Source organism: Pristis pectinata, chromosome 2 (genome assembly GCF_009764475.1).
Source record: "Pristis pectinata isolate sPriPec2 chromosome 2, sPriPec2.1.pri, whole genome shotgun sequence".
Taxonomy (NCBI): Eukaryota; Metazoa; Chordata; class Chondrichthyes; order Rhinopristiformes; family Pristidae; genus Pristis; species Pristis pectinata.
The window spans coordinates 51,823,076-51,845,027 of record NC_067406.1 but is presented as its reverse complement, the minus strand read 5'-3'; the positions used below and the strand labels follow the sequence as shown (position 1 = coordinate 51,845,027).

General features: G+C 40.8%; 1 protein-coding gene across 2 annotated transcripts in view; it reads right to left on the bottom strand.

Moving 5' to 3' along the window:
- The window catches only part of rab3c (RAB3C, member RAS oncogene family), a 136,163-nt gene extending 131,027 nt beyond the window's left edge, over positions 1–5,136 (bottom strand). Inside the window, exon 1 of one of the 2 annotated variants that reach the window (XM_052010236.1) lies at positions 4,884–5,136. In XM_052010236.1, coding sequence (XP_051866196.1) covers positions 4,884–4,901 — 18 coding nt within the window. In that variant the 5' untranslated portion in view covers positions 4,902–5,136. Of the gene's footprint in view, positions 1–4,172; positions 4,321–4,883 lie in introns of those variants that run through there. The other variant, XM_052010235.1, reaches the window with a different exon arrangement.
- Between the last annotated feature and the right edge of the window lie 16,816 nt (positions 5,137–21,952).

Genomic DNA, 21,952 nt, shown 5'->3' with positions numbered 1-21,952 from the left:
TTCTCTTCCCAGCTCCGCATCCTGTCTAAATCCCGTTGCAACCTACGACAACCTTCTTTACCATCTACTACACCACCAACCTTCGTGTCATCGGCAAACTTACCAACCCACCCTTCCACTTCTTCATCCAAATCATTTATATATAAAAAAAGTCACAAAAAGCAGGGGTCCCAGAACAGATCCCATTAGTCACGACCTCCAGGTCAAATACTCCTCTTTTACAACCACCCTCTGCCTTCTGTGGACAAGCCAATTTTGAATCCACATAGCTAATTTTCCATGGATCCCATACCACATGACTTTCTGAATGAGCCTACCATGGGGAACCTTGAGTTAAAAAAAAATCAAGCAACTCCTGGGCATTTTGCGAGAGTTAGCAATCCAGGTGCCGCAGTGTCACACCGTAAATGTAATCCATACAGATTAGAAGTGAAAACATACATTTACCATAGTAGTTAGATTTCAAGCCTTCAAATGATAGGTGCTGCTTCACTAATCTTCATATCCTGGGTTGTCACTGGGGACCCATATAATAATGTCTTAAGTTTTCTGGGCGACATTTACTCCTCAAAATCTTCGTAGTGACAGTGGCTGAGGAACAGGAATAGAGATGAAGGAAGTGATAACAAGTTGAAGGGTGGGTTAAAAGGTAAAAAAAAATGAGAATGAGGAGTGAAGTAGGGATAACAATTTTTCAGCATAAAGTAGGAAGTGATAGGCGGAATGGACATCAGTTGAAAAAACAGAAAATGGGAGAGTAAAGGAAGAGTGGAAAAGAGAACAGAGAGATAGGGGAAGAGGAGACTACCTTGGTGAAGCAGATGTACACAGCAGTGAACTGGAAACTGACACATTCGCTTCCTCATTATATATGTGCCAACTACAGTCAGTAAATCCAATATATGCACAAAGAGCACTTTGAAAACTAAACAGTCAGTTTCCCAGTTCATTGCTAAGAAAGCAATAAATAGGCAGTAGGTTGTGCAGAAATACCACAGGAGAAAAGGAGTTGTCCATTTAGCCTCGAGCCTGTTGTTCCATGCCTTTGGATTAATGGTGATGTGCACCTTAACTCCCTTTACCTGCCATTTCTTCATGTCTCTTGTTGCACCAACCTGTTAACTCATTGGCAATTCAGTCCACCTAATGTCAATGGACCCCTAGGGATAGTTCCAAATTTCACCATGTATTATGTAAAAAAAACGAACATGCCAATATACTTAATGGCCAAACTCCAACTGTAATATTCCCTTGTTCTGGATTCACCCATCAGAGAAAGTAAGTTCTCCATTTCCAATCCTATCAAATCCCTTCATTTTGGAAACTCAATTCATTGGTCATCCAAACTCAAGGAAACATGATGTTTAATCAATATGTCTTTATCATTTAACCTGTTAAGACACAGCATCATTCTGATGTTCTCTGTATTTCATCCCTTCTAACACTAATATATCTTTTCTGTGATGCCCAAATTTGATTGATGTGTCGCAGATGAAGTTTGACCAAGGCTCAATATAATAATGCATAATTTCCTCAGTGAAATCCAAACAGAAAATGCTGGAAATACTCAATAGGTCAGGCAGCAGTTGTGAGTAGCAGAGTCAACATTTCATTAAATCTGTTTTTCTCACCATAGGTTCTGCTTGATCTGAGTATTTCCAATATTTTTCCTTTTTATTTCTGATGTCCATTTTCCATAGTATTTTTCTTTAGCATAATTCCCCCACTGTTCTATTCAGTACAAAAATCTTGCGGATAAATGGGAAGAAGGAGGAGCTAGGTACTTCAAGGGAACTATGCAAGACTGTAAAAAGAAAAAGCAGAGACAGGAAATGGGAAGGATGGGGATGGCAAATGGGAGTGAGAGATGAAAGGAAATTGAGAGGAAAAGGTAGATGGAGTAGTACAACATGGTCATTCCCTGTAGCATGTTCTCCAGCAACATACAGCCCATCTATGCCCTCATGGAAATATAACAGTAAGAAAGAAACACACACAGACAAATGCCAAAACTAAGAAAAAGGCTAAGATAGTGAAGCAATAAAATGAGGGTTACAAGATAGGCAATGTCATGCAAATTCCAACTGAAAATCCTGCTCTCCTATAATATTTGGGTATTTTTCTAGATGATTTTCACCATTTGAACCATCTAATATTTTCAGAGGAAGGCAGCAAAGCAAGTAAAAAAGCTGTGGACAAAAACACTGTAACACAGAGGCTCTAACATTTTATTCTGCAGTAGAAGCAATTACTGTGTTTTCCCCATCTTTCAAATAGGTACTGAGCTCTTTTGGCAATAATTCCATAGGTACCTCCTCCAACACCCTGCCCAAGTGTGCATTATTCCCATCATCCCAGAATTGCTTTCCAACAAAGGTTTAACTGACTGGCATCTGATATCCACAGCATCCATCTTCTATGAAGGGATACTGCAGAGCAATAAGAAAGGGAACTGTGAAAATATTAAGGGACATGGAACTAAGGTGGTAAAATGGAATTCATTTTGATAATCTAACTGAATGGAGAATACTGAAGGAGCCGGATGGACCACTCCTATTTTTTGTGACTGAGTGATTATTACCCCTTTCCAGCCCAGGGTCAATGACGCTAAACATAATATCCAAATGCTCACCTAACTAAAAGAAGCTAATTAGGCATGATCCATATTCAAAGTGGCGCCATCTGGAATGTAGTATCAAATGCTATAATGGGTGGTGCCATCAATTCAGCCGTCCTGGGAGACTGCGGGCCCCTTTCTGGTGTTTCTTTTTCTGACTTTTATGATTTGCTTAAAGAATGCAACCAATAATATCTTGATATATCCTAGAATAGCTTCAGCTAGTAGGGAGAAATAATGTTAAATTAATGTCAGTCATTGTACAGGTGCTTAGCTAGAAGATATAATCTTTTCCTGTGCAGAAATACCTTCTGTTTTATAGTTGGGATAATATCAGTCCCCTCACTCAAATTAGTTATAATGTAAACTACTTATAAGACAAGAATTAGAAAATTTCTGCAACTTGTAAGACAGATGGTATCATTTACAGTCCTATACCTTCAATTCCATTAGTCCTGTCAAGGTGACCATCTATAAATGCCAAATATAAACCTTTTAACTATTTAATGTTTGCAAGTACATAAGTAAATTCTATTGTGGGCCATTTCAGCAACACAGATTTCCAAACTATGTAATGTCAACAATGCAATAATTTAATCAATGACACACTAAAATATTGAGAATAGTCCACAGATTAGTTTTATAATATCGGAGCTATTTTGTTTTGAAATTAGATTCCAATACAAAAATTAAATATGCTACAGTTTGGCAAAACTTTATTTCAGGTGGTACTGTTCTGTGAATTTCCAATAGACTTCATGTACATTTATTTTTCTACTTTATAATGGTAGTCTCAGAATGTATCTTGGAAAGCATTTTGAACTATATTTTTATCAGAATAAATCAGGTGTATTTCAAAACATGCAGAATATTCTTTAATTCGAATCGGTGCACCATCTCATTAAAGGTAACACCAATATATGAAAAAGTCGGTACGTTCAAGTCAAATGGATGTGCTCCCCACACTGCAGCCCAGACATCTTGGTAACTGACTGTACAGCCTAAATTAATTGCAAGAAAAATGCATGCGATTAATATGAGAGAGATTGTCCAAATAGTAATGAAGCAGTACGAGTTAATTTTGCAATCCTGATGCAAAAATACATCTGTCATCACAATTTCATCCACTTTCAGGTCATTTTCCTTCGATCTGAACAGCCCTTAAGCGCTGTAAGACATTTAACACCCACCAATGGAGGAGCATAAACAGTAATGAACATATCGGTCTAGGGGAAAGAAACGGTTAAACAATATTCGTTTTACAAAAATAACAGTTCTCTCGTTGAGCACATTTATACGTGAAATCCTTGCAACTGAATAACTCCAATTGACAAGAACAACTGTGAAATTGACCGGTTTATTTAACAAAATTACAATTGTGCAAATTGTGTAATGATACAAGTTATTGTAATTATGTTTAAAATGCTACATTTGTGATCAGGATCAAGGTAAATGAGCTTTCATTTGCGTAATAAAGCCTTTATGGAAAAAAAAGACTTATTTGGACGTCGCTTGCATTTGCCATCTGCTGCGTGATATGAAAGGTTGTACAGACCTGCATTGGTGCCTCGTGCCTCATGCTGCCCGAGCGCTGGCGATCCGCCGGAGCCTGTGCAGAAACCCGAGCGCTGGCGATCCGCCGGAGCCTGTGCAGAAACCCAAGCGGAACAAGCCGCTTCCCTCCCGCTGTCACCCGCTTTTGTATTCGCACCGGCAGCTGGGCTGCGCCTGCGCGAACGCCGCTGCGCCCTCTGGAACCTGTAGTTATTTGCCTCAGGACTACCTCAGGACAATGGGAGAGAAGGACTTGGAGCTGGATGGACTACAACTCCCAGAACATCCGGCCCTAATCGTAGTGACAGGGCTCGGCGGTGGCTTTAACCACGGATTCAAGCAATGATGCTTCCCTTGCATCGTGTGGGATGGAAATTCGGAACTAATCAGCAGAAAATTTTGCAAAACATTACCTGGAAAAATAACTTGCTGTGCATAATGTTAGCTATTATGCATTTTAAAAATTGTTTACATCATTCGGGAAATACTGTGCTGAAATAAACTGTGTGGAGATATCGTTAACCTGTGCATAAATAAAATTTATTTTGTACCCATTTAAACACAATGCAATTAGGAGAAATGCAAGTGATCTGATTGTTTATCGCGAAAATCCCAAGAATCCGAATGCCACAGCCTTTTCCGATCTGATGGAAACTCGGCCTTTAAAGAGGAAGTCTGTAAGTAGTACAGTTAAAGAAAAACAATATCTTACCTTCCCATACAGCTCCATTTAATCCGTTAAATTAAAAAAAACGTGGCTAAGAGGATATGCAGATCAGGAAAAATAATTCGCTGGTGTTTTAGTTGGCAATTTGCAGACAGGTTTGTCCATAGATTTTCATTTCAATTTCGATGTGTAAACCCCCCGGTCTTCTGGCACTGGAAGCTGAAAGTACAGGAGAAAGCAAACGGAAAATCAGGACCCGCGTGTCTTCTGACTGCGATGGAAACACAAGCCTATCGACTATTTTCTGCCGTGCAAGTTGTTCTTTGAACGTACAGAGCGATTGTTTATTAGAATAGATTAACGGATATCATGGAAGGATAATTTACTGGGTGTAGTCAAAACTTAATGGGAATGAACTGTTGTTAAAATAAACTTGGTTTCCATTTCTCCAGTTTTACCTTACCTTCCTATTTGCATTACCGGCTGCCGCAGCTTTTGAGAAAGAGCCGTCTGTATCCGTCAGCAGAGGCGATGCTGTTTGGTCTGTTACGGGCGGGACTTTCATCGGTCACCAATCGGTCAAGGCAATCAATGGATGGGGGAAATCAGCAACAGCCCCACCATTCCCATTTGATTCATTGGGTTTCCTGGACGCATAAAACAGCTCGTATATAATAGTATTTCAGCTTCAACAGTGTACATATTTGTTAAAAATGTTATTATTTCCGAGAAGCATTGTTCAATTATTTACAAATTTTATATATTTTGGATTATCTTTCTTTTCATGATTGTTGTAAGCTTATTGAAATAAATGTGATTTCATGATTTGTGTTTTATTGGTGTCTTGTTGCTATATTATAAATTCTCATTGTGCCTAAATTTTGAAATGGTCAAGAGGCGACGATGGGTGCAAGGTTTCATCAAAGGAGCATGGTCTCAGGATCAGGTTTGGGCCTGGCGGGTTCAGAGCAGCGAGAAATTGTGCGGCGGTGAACAAAACCACAGGCAGCGATTGGTGTCAAACGTGGTCAAAAGACCAAATGCAATAAACTGCGACTGCAAGAGTAATGGTTGTTGATTCAACAAAAAAGACAGGTTAACCCTTTCCAGTCGAGCAGTTCGTCATATATCGGCGGAAAATGAGCAATCCATTTATTTTAAATCAGTTTAGTATTAAGCTCGCCCAGAGTACAGTCAGATAAAGGCTATTTAAATGGAAGACAAATAGAGTTGTTTACATTTCAACATCGTGGGGAAAATTTGCTTTGCTATGGCAACTAAATGCAAATATGCAAGCTGTCCAAACACTCGTGTAATTATCGTGTTTCTTCCGTATTCCCGCATTAAATAGAACGATGTTCTTCCACTGTAAAACAGCGGCGACCGCTATTTATTGAGGAATGCCAAAATAAAACCCTGCTTTTAACGTAGCAATCAGTATTGGGCTCAGTGCATTTCGATGCGTCCATGACAAAATATAAAGGGTCTAAACGTCCTAAACTAGTTACTGCAGTTACTGTTCCTCGACTAGTAATCCAGGGTCAAATGCTAGAAAAAGCAGTTTAAGTATTCGCATTTAGTTTAAAATCACTGGATTGGGGTGTTGTAATATACATCAGCTACACTAATATACCCCACGGTACAAAAGGAAGACTGCTTCTCTGACTTGCGCTGGTCTACAAGTGATTCCGGTCTCCTGCCAGTGAAAGAACATTCAGAACGCAGAAGTAGGCTACTTGGTCCATCACGATGGAAAAGAGCTAACAACTAAATTCCATTTCCCAGCTCTAGGTCCTTAGCCCCGCACGTCACGACTCTTCAAGTATGATAAGGCTTTCTGCCTCTACCACCTCTGCAACGCACACAAGATGCTGGAGGGACCCAGCAGGTCAGGCAGCATTTATGGAGGGAGTGCTGATGAAGGGTCTTGGCGCGAAACGTCGACTGTTCACTTTTCTCCATAGTTGCTGCCTGACCTGCTGAGTTCCTCCAGCATTTTGTTTGCATTGCTCCAGATTTCCAGCATCGGCAGTCTCTCTTGTGTCCACCTTCTAAGGCAGGGGTCTTCCACACATCTGGCTGAAAAAATAAAGTTCTTCATCTTCTCTCTAATACTTCCACTAATTGCTTAAAATCACTGTCTCCTGTTCTGTTTTTGGCCATTCTTCTACAGGAAATTGCTCTTACCTATTTACCTTGTCTTGGCCTAGAATATTTTTATTCACCTCACTGATGTCTCTCTCAACCTTCTCTGTTCCATAGAAAGTGGCCCTAGCCCATCCAACAAACCCGCAGCCCTCTCACAGCACCTTCCCATGCCACTACAAGAGTTGCGAACACCTGCTCTTTTACTTCTACCCAAACACTCCATCCAGCAATTCACTTGCACTTTTGCCAATGGTATTGGTTTATTATTGTCACTTGTACCGAGGTACAGTGAAAAGCTTTATTTATTTTATTTTTTTAATTTTATTTACAGCGTGGTAACAGGCCCTTCCGGCCCAACGAGTCCGTGCCACCCATTTTAAACCCATATTAACCTACCCGTACGTCTTTGGAACGTGGGAGGAAACCGGAGCACCTGGAGGAAACCCACGCAGACATGGGAGAACATACAAACTCCTTACAGACAGCCACGGGAATCGAACCCCGATCGCTGGCGCTGTAATAGCGTCGCGCTAACCGCTACGCTACCGTGTCTTACAAACCGATCGTACAGGTCAATTCATTTCACAGTGCAGTTACATTGAGTTAGGACAAAGTGCATTGAGGTAGTACAGGTAAAAACAGTAACAGTACAGAGTAAAGTGTCACAGCTACAGAGAGAGTGCAGTGCAATAAGGTGCAAGGTCACAACAAGGTAGGTCGTGAGGTCATAGTCCATCTCATTGTATAAGGGAACCGTTCAATAGTCTTATCACAGTGGGGTAAAAGCTGTCCTTAAGTCTGGTGGTACGTGCACTCAGGCTCCTGTATCTTCTACCTGATGGAAGAGGAGAGAAGAGAGAATGTCGCAGGTGGGTGGGGTCTTTGATTATGCTGGCTGCTTCACCAAGACAACGAGAGGTAAAGGCAGAGTCCAAGGAGGGGAGGTTGGTGTCCATGATGCACTGGCCATCTGCAGCTTCTTGCGGTCCTGGGCAGAGCAGTTGCCGTACCAAGCCGTGATACATCCAGATAGGATGCTTTCTATGGTGCATCGGTAAAAGTTGGTGAGAGTCAAAGGGGACAACTCAAATTTCTTCAGCCTCCTGAGGAAGTAGAGATGCTGGTGAGCTTTCTTGTGATTTGACCAGGACAGGTTGTTGGTGATGTTCACTCCCAGGAACTTGAAGCTCTCAACTCTCTCGACCTCAGCTCCATTGATGTAGACATGTGCACGTACACCGCCCCCTTTCCTGAAGTCAATGACCAGCTCTTTTGTTTTGTTGACATTGAGGGAAAGGTTGTTGTCATGACACCAATGCAGTAGTGCCCAAGGTGTGACCTCATCTATACTGGTGAAATTACATTCAAATTGGGTGACAGATTTGGAGAACACCTCCACTGAGCATGCCAGTTACCCATCACTTCAATTGTCCATCCTGCTTCCACTCTGACCTCTCTGTGTTTGGCCTCTTACCCCATTCCAATAAAGCTCAACGTCAGCTCCAGGAGCAGTGTCTCATCTTTTGATCAGGCTTCCTTCAGCCTTTGGGATTCAAAGATCATTTCAACTATTTCAGACAGCAAGCATTTATGCTTTGTATCAGAACTGTGTGTAAGATCAGAGAATACTCGGGGTTTTCAACAGGTTAGCAGCGTCAGTGGAGGTGAACACACAGGTCAATGCCACAGTGAGGGGATCATCAACTCATTTTCTCTCTCATCATGGATGCTTCCTAATCTGCTGGGTGTTTCTAGCATTTTTGTCTCCATTTCAGATTTCCGGCATCTGCAGTTATATTGTTTTATTCAATCCCTGTCCAGTGCTGATGACACAGTTTACCTCTCCCCACAGTTGTTGCCTGACCCGACAGGCCTTCCCAACATTCTTATTTAGTTCAGAGTTCCAGCAACAGTTGTGTTCTGTATCTCAGAAATTCAGCATGTTTTGTTTTTATTTCCCTCCTCCATCCTCTCCATCGTCACCACCTCCAAACAAATTAGTTGCTTTTAACAAGCTTTCAGCACCTTCCCCTAGTCAACATCAAATGGCGGTGGGCTGAAGGTTGTTTCTCGGAATGAAGGCCGGCGACTAGTGGTGTGCCGCGTGGGTCAGTGGTTTAGGACCTTTGTATTTGTTATTTATATAAATAATTTGGATGCGAATGCACAAGGCTTGATCAGTAAGTTTGTGGATGACATGAAATTAGGAGGTGTTGTTGATAGTGAAGAAGGTTATTGTAGATAACAGGGGGATCTTGATCAGTTAGGGAAGTGGGCTGAGGAGTGGCAAATGGATTTCAATATAGACAAGTGTAAGGTGATGCATTTTGGAAAGTCAAACCAGAGTAGGACTTATACTGTGAATGGTAGGGCACTAGGGAGTGTAATGGAACAGAGGGACCTAGGAGTACATGTGCATAGTTCATTGAAAGTGACATCATAGGTAGACAGGGTGGTGAAAAAGGCATTTAGCACACTGGCCTTTATCAGTCAGGGCATTGAGTATAGGAGTTGGGACATTATACTGCAGTTGTACAAGTTATTGGTGAGGCTGCACTTGGAATACTGTGTACTGTTTTGGTCACCCTGTTATAGGAAAAACATGGTTAAACTGGAAAGACTGCAGAAAAGATTGATGAGGATGTTGCCAGGACTAGAGGACCTGAATTATAGGGAGAGTTTGGCCAGGCTAGGTCTTTATTCCTTGGAACGTAGGAGAATGAGGGGCGAGCTTATAGAAGTGTTTAAAATAATGTGAGATAGAGATAAGGTGGATGGTAACAGTCTTTTCCCCAGGCAGGTGAGTCCAAAACTAGGGGCATAGATTTAGGGTGAGGGGGGAAAGATTTAGAAGGGACCTGAGGGGCAACTTTTTCACACAGAAGGTGGTGAGTGTATAGAATGGGCTGCCAGAGGAAGTAGTTGAGGGAGGTGCAACAGTATCATTTAATAAGCACTTGGATAGGTACATGGAGGGGCAGGACTTAGAGGAATATGAGCCAAATACAGTAAATTGGGACTAGTGGGTGGGCACCATGGTCAGCATACACTGGTTGGGCCAAAAGGCCTGTATCCGTGCTGTATTTCTCTATTCCTCTATCAGTCTTGTCTTCAGTTGGTCTCCATCCCAACATAAATATTCCCATTGTTATTTCTGCCCCTCCCACTTCTCTGCAAGTTTCCTAGATTTGATCTGAAACATTAACTGTTTTTCTCTCCACAGATGCTGCCTGACCCTTTGAGTATTTCCACATTTTCCATTTATATTTCAGATGTGGAACACCTGTGTTCTTTGCTATTTGATCTCTAGCTTATTCAATTTTTTCTCATTTTTCTGTCCTGGCAAAATCCTGTAGATCTCTACATCATCATCAGCACAATCACATCTTTCCAATAATGTGGTGGCCTGAACTGTACTCACTTCTCAAACTTTAGCCTGAATAGTGTTGCATACATTTCTACCTTAACATTGTTGTATCATATGCAAATGCTTTTATTTATACTTAGCTCTAAATTATTTAATATAGAAGCATAGCAATATAGAAAATAGGAGCAGGAGCAGGCCATTTGGCACTTGGATCCTGCTCGCTATTCAAGGTGAGTCCTCATTCTGGACACTTCCTCCCAGCATCCAGTCTGTCTGGCCTTGTCAGAATTTTGAAAGTTTCAATTAGACCCATTCTTATTCTTCAGAGCTTGTGAAAACAAACCTTTTGACCTAATCTGTCCTCATACAACATTCCAGCCACCTCAGGAATCAGTCTGGTGAACTATTGTTGCTCTCACGCTATGGCAAGTATATTCTTTCTTTAAAAAGAAACCACAATTGCATACAAATGTGGTCTAACAATGCCCTATGTAAATGTGGATAGACATCCTTGCTGTTGTCCTCTAATCCTCTTGCTATGAAGACCAACATACCATTTGTCTTCCTAAATACTTGCTGCAACTGCATGTTTGCTTTCAATGACTTGCATACAAAAACACCCAGGTCTCTTTATACCTGAAAACTTCCCAATCTAAGATCACTTAAATAATATGCCACCTTTACAGTTTTCCTACCAGAGCTGATAACCTCACATTTATCTACATTATATTGCATCTGCCATGTTTTTGTCCATGCACTCAATGTCTAAATTGCCTTAAAGCCTCTCGCAATTCACAATCCCACCCAGTGTCATTGGCAAACTTCAAAATATTACATTTATTCCCTTATCCAAATCATTGATACGTTTTTTATATTTTGAATAGCTGAGGTCTACCAGTTACCACCTGCCAACCAAAAATGGCACATTTATTCCTACTTTTTGTATCCTGTCTGTAAACCAATTTTCAATTAATGTCAATACAGTATCTCAAAAACATGTGCTTTAATTTTACACACTAACCTTTATCAAAGGCTTCCTGAAAATCCAAGTATACCATGAGTACTGGTTTTAACCTGAATTACTCTAGCAGTTACTACATCAAAAATTTCAGTAGGTTTGCCAAGCATGATCTCCCTTCCAGAAATCCATATTGAATCTGTCTGATCCTGTTGATATTTTCCAAATGTCTTGTTATCTCATTCTTTATAATAGCCTTTAGCATTTCCCTCACTATGATCTTAGGCTAATTGGTCAACAGTTTCCTTTTCTCTCTCTCCCTTTTTAAATAGTGGAGTTACATCTGCCACCTTCCAATCTGTGGGAACTATTTCACATTCTATAGAATTCTGAAAAATGACAACTAATGGTAACTAATAAATAATGATACCTATTTCATGGTTACTTTGTTTAGTATTTTGGGATGCAAAATACCAGGCCTTGTGGATTTATTAGCTTTCAGAGCCATTAATTTCTCCCACAGTATTTTCTTACTCAAACCAATTTATTTTAGTTCCTCATTTTCTTTCTTTTTTTTTGTTTCCCTAACTTTCTAGAAAGTTACTTGTGTCCCGTGAGGACAGAACTAAAGTATTTGTTTAATTCCTCTGCCACTTCCCTGTTTCCCATGATGAAATCTCTGATTTCTGACTCTGGGGCCCTACATTTGACTTCATTAATCTTTTTCTTTTCACATATTTGTAGAAGCTTTTACATTCCACTTTAATATTCCTTGCAAGTTTATTTTCAAGCTCATTGTTTGCAATTTTAATCAATTTCTTTGTCCTTTAGCAATAAACTGCTCCCAATCCTAATGTTCACTATTTTGTCTGGCAATTGTGTATGGCTCCTCTTTGGAACTAATATTATCCTTGTATAAGTATTCTTTTCTTTAGATTATGAAAAGCAAGGGACTGAGAATTAAACTCTGTAGGATCCCACTTGGAATAGCCTTATTCACAAAAATATCTACCAAACAATTACTTTGGAATCCGTGGGCTTTCACTTTGTTAATCAGTTTGCCATGTGGTACCTTAACAAAAGCTTTGCTGAAATGTGTAAACTACAATTAATGAACTGCCCTCATCAACCTTCTTGCTACTTCTTTAAAAAATCCAATTGTTGGTCAGATATGATTTACCTATCACAAATCCACACTAATGGTTAACCCGTGCCCTTACCAAGATATAGAAAACTAATAGTTGAAGAGGAGTTGTGCTAAAAATCTATGCAACACCAGGTAGACTACATCTTGAATATTGGTTCCAGTCTGGTTACTGCATTATTGGAAAAATGTCATTGTGCTGGAGGGGAATTTAGGAAGATGTTGCTAGGACAGCAAAAAGTTTATACTGCTTCTTAGAATGGATGTCACTAATTTGCCCAATACTGAGAATAAACAAAACTGACCCATAATTATTTGGTTTTTCTCTTCATCTCTTTTAACCAATAGTACAACATTAGCAGTTCTTCCAATCCCTGGGACCAATCTTGTCACTGGAGAGGATGAGAAAATTGCAGTCAGAACCTCCACAATTTCCTTTCTTGCTTCTTAAAACAGCCTGGGATATATTTGACATGCCTGGTGATTTACCTATTTTCAAAGGTCAAAAACCTTTAATACTCGCTTTTTTACTGTCTTATCTCATTCAATATTTTATCCTCATTTGCCTGAATTACAACATCAGCAACTTCACCCTATTTTATGAAGACAGTCAAAAAATATTTTGGTCCCAATTATGCCCATCATTTTCCTCAGTTATCCTGTTGCTTTCTATGCATGTCAAAAAGTTTCTTTGGAATTTCTTTGATTTTACTTGCCAACAATATTTTCATAACTTCTCTTTGCCTTCCAAATTTTCTTCTTAATTTCACTCCTACATTTTCTATACTCTTCTACACTCTGTTGTATTATGCTTTCAGTGTCTGACATAAGCTTTCCTTTTGCCTCATCCATTCCTCACTGCACCTAGGTGGGTCTAGATTTGGCACCCAACTCCTTTTCTTTGTGGGAACAAGTTTATCCCAAATCTTTTGAATCTCCAGCAGTAACTTCCTTTCAAGGTGATATTTCAAGTCCAATTTTGCTAAATCACTCTGGTAAAAGTGATCTTACCTTAAGTTTGAACCTGTATTCCTATTTATCTTTGTCCTTTTTCATATCAATGTAAATCTGAGTTATTATCACTAGTTTAAAAGTGCTCTCCCAGTAACATTCCTTCCTCTTACCCACCTTCATTTCCTAAAGTAAGTCCAAGTTTGTGTTCCTGTCCCCACCCCAGCCTTGCCGTGCTTGCGATATACAGTGCGTTGTCGAAGTACATTTTGTATATGGTACACAATGTGTGCTGGTGGTACAGGGAGTTACAAGAAGTGATAGAGATAGGGGCCCAAGATGTGGACAACCAATAAGAGTTAAAAATGGCAATGGAAATGTTGGACTCAAAGTCTCGAGAGGCAGCTCAGATGAATGAACACTGAAGAAATTCACATTTTGTGGACATGTCAAAGATTAAAAATGTTATGTCCTAATAAACAGAGAGCAGTAAAAGACAATGTGGGGAGTCCACTGTTAAAATTCCCCAGTCTAAATTTGGTATGAAATTGATAGGGGTGACATATTCAATTCCACCACATGAGAAACATAATTGAACACATGAATGCTACAATTAGACTCCTCGGAAGTAGCCTTCCTTATCAAATTGATCCTGATTTGACATCATTGTAGGACCAAATAATGTCTTTTGCTCTCTGGTGATCTCTACCAAATCCATTAAAAGAATTCCAAAACCACATGATACCACAATTATACTGAACACAAACATGGTACTATTCAGGCAAAAGCAAAAAGCAAGCAGACAGTAAGAAAAGATAAGAAAGTCTACTTTGTAAACCTGGCAAATGAGACAGAAGTAGGATCCATCGTACACAACATTGGTTCGTGTCATGGGCTGAAAACCAGAACTTTTTTAGGTTGACATCTACAAACAATTGCTAAATGAAGATGGAGACAGCCATTGATTCTGCTGACAGAAGTGACCCATAGAATTAGGTATTGCAGTTTGTAAAATCATCAAGATTGACATCCGTTGTAGGTTACCTGTTCATGAAATGATCGCCCAATCAAAAGGATCTGACTATTAAACAACAGTTCTGAGAAGTTCTATACCAGATGTGGTGTGTGGACAAGATGCACCAATCTTCTGACCTTATTCTGTTGTTCAATGGACAGATTGCATCTCTGAACAGGTCAACATTTTACTCAGTTGGAAATGGCCTGAGAGGAATTGAGTTATCTCATTGATGCATTGGGCAGTACTCATTGTCATATGGGCTCCTGATTTTCTAAGTAAAGACAAGAGCCAATTATACTTAGTCTTCACAATTCAAGGTTTTAAGTTGACAGACAAAACCTTTGAGGTATCGCATGGCCCATCTTGGAGAAATCCCCCAAACTGAGCATTGAAGGTTGGAAGCCAATTCTGGAAAGAACCAGTCCAGTTTCAGATTAGAGGTAGTCATGCAGCTTGGCTACATCAGTAAAGATAACTTAAAACTTTATACCATCAACATCTGATGTCCAACGGCTAAAGCATGCAGTAATTTGCTTAGTTTAATATTCCAGGTAACTGCCATCAGGAGTTGAAAGAATCACAATATTTATGTAATGTATTACAAGCAATTGAATTTCAACTTGTATGCATGTGCATGTGCATTTATCTGTGTATGTGTGGATGGCTTTGTTAACCTAGGGAGCAAGTTATCACCAGGTGAACATAACTAACCAAAATGATGATGATTAGCTTAGTAGCTTCAGTATGGACAGAGCTGCACAGGGTCTGAATAGAAAAGGTGGTTGAGATATGCAGCCAAAAAGCATGGATCAATTAGACCTGCATCTTTCTTATGCATTATATTGTGTTTAAAAGAAGGGGGCAGATTAATAATATATGAGAGACTGGGAACATCATCTAAATGAAGTCAGAGATTACTGTTGGGAATTAGGTGGTTTAACTTGAACTGGAACACAGCTCCAGCAATCGGACCTGGAACTGAGAACATGGTTAGTGTTCACCACCAAGTGCTGATTGATCACATGGTTCGTCTCAGTGAAATCCCTCCAGACTGAGCATTGAAGGTTGGAAACTAATTCTAGAAGGGACAGGTCCAGCTTTATATTAGAGGTAGTAACGGAGACATCTTGATTAGCCTGGCTATATGAGACATCAGTAGTGATAAATTAAAACTTTACACAATCAGCATCTGATGTTCAACTGCTAAAGCATGCAAATATTTGCTTAGTTTAATATTTCAGTTAACTGGCATCAGGAGATGAAAGAATCACCATCTTTATGGAATGTATTATAAGCAATTGAAGTTCAACTTGATAAGCTGAAACATTAAGTAATCACATTTAATGACAATGAATTCAAATAAACTTTGAAATCTTTGTGAATCTTAATTGTAGAGAGTACCTTCTAACAGCTGTGTATGTGTGCGTGTGTGTGTGTGTGTGTGCATTTATCTGTGTGTGTACGCGCACATCTGTGTGAGACATAGGGAACTTCTGTTTTTAGCAAGAGGTACAAATTAATTTGAAGGGCTGATGCTAAAATATTTCATCACTGCATTTTCTATTTACTGTTTACTTCCTCTCAGGTGGCACTTGTTTGAACTGGTTTATAATTAGATCTTTTATTATAGCGTGCAATTTGTAGAGATGAAGCACTTGGGCATATCTTGGTGATAGTGAGTAATTTAGTCTGATCCAATTTCAGCAGCAAGACCTGCTTTGGACTTTTCACCATTTAGTCTGATGCTCTGAACCAGGAAATTTGTACACTGCAATTTAAATAAATGCCGTATACTTCCTGCTGATTTCAGGAAGAAATCATTACTCAGTGTGCGTGCTGGACGGTAAATTTGATACTCACTGTTTAAACAGACTCAGGTCAGCCCTCAGCATTAACTTTCAGAAACCTACTTAATTTCGTCATCATGACCTAAACTAACTTAAGTGAGAGCACTCTTTGTGGGTTGGAGACCATAAACAGGATATAATCCAATCCCTGAGCCTAGAGGTAGATGGTCGAGCTGCTATTTATAAGTCCCTAACTACTCGTCCATCCTCCTTCGGTAAATAAGACTTTCCAGGGCAATGATTTAAACATTGTTCTGGACATCAATCTGTTAAAGAAGTATGAATATGATTGGATTTTTACATTAGTAAACTTTTCAACAGCATGATGCCGAAGTGTTAAACATAAATGTGGGAGGTTAAAGAACCATTGGAGATTTTTCTACTTTAGTTGAACCATAGAACCATAGAACAATAAAGCACAATATAGGCCCTTCGGCCCACCGTGTTGTGCCGCCCTTCAAACCACACCTAAGACTATCTAACCCCTTCCTCGATCTTAAATTCCTCCATATGCTTATCTAGCAATCTCTTGAACTTGTCCAATGTATCAGCCTCCACCACCACCTCAGGCAGCGCATTCCATGCACCAACCACTCTCTGGGTGAAAAACCTCCCTCTGACATCTCCCTTGAAATTCCCACCCATTACCTTAAAGCCATGCGTGGAATGAGCAGTTAAGGAAAGCAGTGAGTTTTAACTGTATCAGAAAGTTTATGGGAAGGTCAGATAAATATATGGTAAGATACCTGATAGAAGATCATGAGAAGTGTCATGCAGGTGAACACAATGGTTCTTTCCAGTCCTGTTGACCTCTGTCATCGGCAGTGCCCTGAAGTAGAGATAAAGGGGCCTATTGATGACAAAGATAAAGTAAGTCTGAAATGCTGATATAATAGTTCCATAAACCTTCAAATGGAAATGAATTTAGTAGTTTGTTTTGTTCAATGAATATCCTTCCTAATTCAAAATGCCCAAAGTTCACTGAAATAGCAGTTGCAGGGAAAAAACAAACTATTGTTGGCGACTCACCTTACCGGTATCGAACCAGCTCCCGAGATCGCGAGCGTCGTCGGAGGCCCCGACCCAAGATGGCGCGGGGCCGTCCTCCTTCTCCATCGTTGGGCTAGGAAAGCCCGCGCACAGGAAGGTCAGGTGACCCGCGTGTGACGTCAGCGCGGGAACTGAAGCGCGGGAAGAGTTTCGGTATTAAAAGGCGCACCACGCCCCTGTCAAGCAATCGACTTCTGACTCCAAACAACAGACTCCGTGTCTTTATTCTATAGTAGTGTAGCTAGCCGCTACACTATAATATAAATTTTTGCCTTGAGAAAAATACAAGTAATGCAGGCTTTAAAAGCACTTCAAAAAGATTGGAATGGAATGAAAATGTATGGAGTAAAATAAGTCATGTCATTTAAAGCTATGGGAATGCTGTTGGGAGACATGTAATATTCTGCTGGGTCTTACCCAAACATTCTGAAGTTAACAGAGAAACACGAGAGAAGTGAAGGTTTCTAACTTGGGTGCTAAATCTTGTGATAGTAAGAAATGCTTCCATCAGATGGGTAACATGTATGGTTACTTTCTTATGGTTCCTATATGTGATTTCAACAGGAAGTGCTGTAACTTATTTTACTGAGTTTTTGGCTTAACTTGGAATTGCTCTGTTAATTAGTTATTCTGCAGTCCAATTTCGCACTTGCCTTTATTTCCATTGCTAAAGGAGAAAAGCAGCTATACTGAAAATTTACATTATCTTCCATGAGCTCTACTTTTTAAAACTAATATCTGACTGTGTGGAACAACCTTCCACTAATTGGCTGCTCAGCAATTCCTCTCAGGTTGAGCTTAGTGAGAGTGGCTGTGTTCTTCAGGCATTGATTCCAGCAGTCATTAGGGGGCATGTCTAGATGAAAAATGATAACATAAAAAGAAATGATTTCTTCTGCATGAATTGGGTGGCCATGGAGCTTTTGGGATTGGAATTGGTATTGGTTTATTATTGTCACATGTACCAAGGTACAATGAAAAGCTTGTCTTGCGTACCGTTCATACAGATCAATTCATTACACAGTGCATTGAGGTGGTACAAGGTAAAACAATAACATAATGCAGAATAAAGTGTAACAGCTACAGAGAAAGTGCAGTGCAGGTAGACAATAAAGTGCAAGGTCATAACAAGGTAGATTGTGAGGTCAAGAGTCCATCTTATCATACTAGGGAAACATTCAATAGTCTTATAACAGCAGGATAGAAACTGACCTTGAGCCTGGTGGTACATGCTTTCAGGCTTTTGTATCTTCTGCCTGGTGGGAGAGGGGAGAGGAGAGAATGTCCAGGGTGGGTGGGGTCTTTGATTATGCTGGCTGCTTTACTGAGGCAGTGAGAAGTGTAGGCAGAGTCCATGGAGGGGAGGCTGGTTTCCGTGATGTGCTGAGCTGCGTCCACAGTTCTCTGCAGTATCTTGCGGTCATGGGCAGAGCAGTTGCCATACCAAGCCGTGATGCATCCAGATAGGATGTTTTCTATGGTGCATCGAGGAAAATTGGTAAGTGTCAAAGGGGACATACCAAATTTTTTTAGCCTCCTGAGGAAGTAAAGGTACTGGTGAGCTTTCTTGGCCGTGACGTCTATGTGGGTAAACAGGTGATGTTCACACCGAGGAACTTGAAGCTCTCAACCCTCTCAACCTCAGCATTGTTCATATATACAGGACCATGTACACTGCCCCATTTCCTGAAGTCAATGACCAGCTCTTTTGTTTCGCTGACATTGAGGGAAAGGTTGTTGTCATGACACCATGTTACTAGACTCTCTATCTCTTTCCTGTACTCCGACTGATTGTTATTTGAGATACGGCCAACTACGGTGATATCATCTGCAAACCTGTAGATGGAGTTAGAGCAGAATCTGGCCACGCAATCGTGAGTGTATAGGGAGCAGGGTAGAGGGCTGAGGATGCAGCCTTGTGGAGCACCAGTGTTGAGAATAATCATGCTGGAGGTGTTGCTGCCTATCCTCACTGATTGCAAACTATTGGTCGGGAAATCAAGGATGCATTTGCAGAGGGCGGTGTTGAGTCCTAGGTCTCGGAGTTTGGTGATGAGTTTGCTTGGAATTATAGTACTGAAGCCAGAATTATAGTCAATAAACAATAGTCTAACATAGGTTTCTTTACTGTCCAAATGCTCCGGAAATGAGTGTAGGGCCTGGGAGATGGCATCTGCCATAGACCTGTTTCAGGGGTAGGTGAATTGCAGTGGGTGGAGGTTGTCTGGGAGGCTGGAGTTGATGCGTGCCATGACCAGCCACTCAGAGCACTTCATGATGGTAGATGTCAGAGCCACCGGGTGGTAGTCATTAAGGCACATTACCTTGTTTTTCTTAGGTACTGGGATGACAGTGGTCTTCTTAAAACAGGTGCGAACCTCAGATTGAAGCAGGGAGAGGTTAAAAATGTCTGCAAATACCCCCACCAGCTGATCTGTGCAGGATCCAAGGACACAGTGAGGGACACTCTCCGAGCCAGGTGCTTTCCGTGGGTTCAGTCTCTGGAACACTGATCTTACGTCATCAACGGTGACTATGGGTTCAAGTTCATTGGAGGCTGTCAGGGTGGGTGGTGACATATCAATCCCTTTCTGTTCAAAACGTGCATAGGATGGGTTAACCTCGTCAGGAAAGGACGTGCTGTTGTCAGCGATGCTGCCCGACTTCATTTTGTCACCTGTTAATCATATAAGCCCTGCCACAACTAACGGCTGGTCTGGGACTTGATTGTCTCTTGGCATCTCTGATAGCTTTATGGAGGTTGTATATAAATTTCTTGTAAAGGTCATGGTCACCTGATTTGAATGCTGCAGTACTAGACTTCAGAAGGGAGTGGATCTTCCGGTTCATCCATGGTTTCCAGTTTGGGAACACCCAGATTGTCCTCTTTGGTACACAGTCCTCAACACACTTGCTGATAAAGTCCATGATGGTGGTGACATACTCATCTAGGCTGGCAGCTGAGCCTTTGAACACGGATGAGTCTACCGACTCAAAGCCATCATATCTAACCTTTCTGTCTAACCAGGTTTTGTTTACTTACTTCTATTAATTTCTGAGTTTGTCAAAATGACAAAGTCCCTGCTGTCCTTCACTCTACCCAATTATGTACCTTCCAACAACAGTCATAAGTTAATGGAATTGTACCAGTGGAAGATTTTCCCATACACACCATCATTTTTTGTCTTGTTGATTGAAGTGAGCTGTTTATAATGTAGGCCTTTTCTCAGAAATGGTTGGAGCATGGAAAGTGGTTGCACAGAGCATTCTTATATTAAGCAGCAAAAGGTTTAGAGTGGTTTCAGGTTACTTCATTTTTGTATAGTTATTAATTTTACAGGGTCTGAGCACAGCATTTATTACCCCTCCCTTATTGCCCTTTCTGCTGTCGTTCTGTTTAAGGTCCTGTGATGTTCATTCAGGACTTCCAGGATTTCAACCAATGGTTGATGAAGGAATACATAGAACATAGAACACTACAGCACAGTACACGTCCTTCAGCCCACAATGTTGTGCCGACATTATATCCTGCTCTAAGATCTATCTAAACCTTCCCTCCCACGTAACCCCCTATTTTTCTATCATTCATGTGTCTAAGAGTCTCTTAAATGTCCCTGATGTATCTGCTCCCACAACCTCTGCCGGCAGTGCGTTCCACACACCCGCCACTCTCTGTGTAGAAAATTTACCCCTGACATCCCCCTTATACCTTCCTTTAATTACCTTAAAATTATGTCCCCTTGTGTTAGCCATTGTCACCCTGGTAAAAAATCTCTGACTGTCCACTCAATCTATGCATCTTATCATCTTGTACACCTCTATCAATTCACCTCTCATCCTCTTTCTCTCCAAAGAGAAAAGCCCTAGCTCGCTCAACCTATCCTCATAAGACATGGTCTCCAATCCAGGCAACATCCTGGTAAATCTCCTCTGCACCCTCTCCAAAGCTTCCACATCCTTCCTATAATGAGGCAACCAGAACGGAACACAATACCCCAAGTGTGGTTTGACCAGAATTCTATAGAGTTGCAACATCACCTCGCGGCCCTTGAACTCAATAACCCGACTAATGAAGGCCAACACTCCATACGCCTTCTTAACAACCCTATTGACCCGTGTGGCAACTTTGAGAGATCTATGTACGTGGACCCCAAGATCCCTCTGTTTCTCCACATTGCTAAGAGTCCTGCCTTTCACCTTGTATTCTGCTTTCAAGTTCAACCTCCCAAAGTGTATCACTTTACACTTATCCGGGTTGAACTCCATCTGCCACTTCTCAATCCAGATCTGCATTCCATCAATATCCTGTTGTAATCTACAGCAACCTTCAACTTCCTATGGCAATATATTTCCATGTCAGAATGATGAACCACTTGGATGGGAATGCAGCTGGTGGTATTCTCATGTGCCTGAAGCCCTTTTCTTTTTTAATGGTGGTCATGGCATTGGGAACTGATATCGGAGTAGCCAGGGTGAGAAATTGCAGTGCAGTTTTGAGATGGTGTACACAGCTGCCACTGTATGCCAGTGGTGTTCATGTGGGTAACAATTATGTGGGCTACTTTGTCCTAGATGGCATTGAGTTTCTTACTGCTCTATTCCTGTTTCATGAGACGTGTAAAAGAATTATG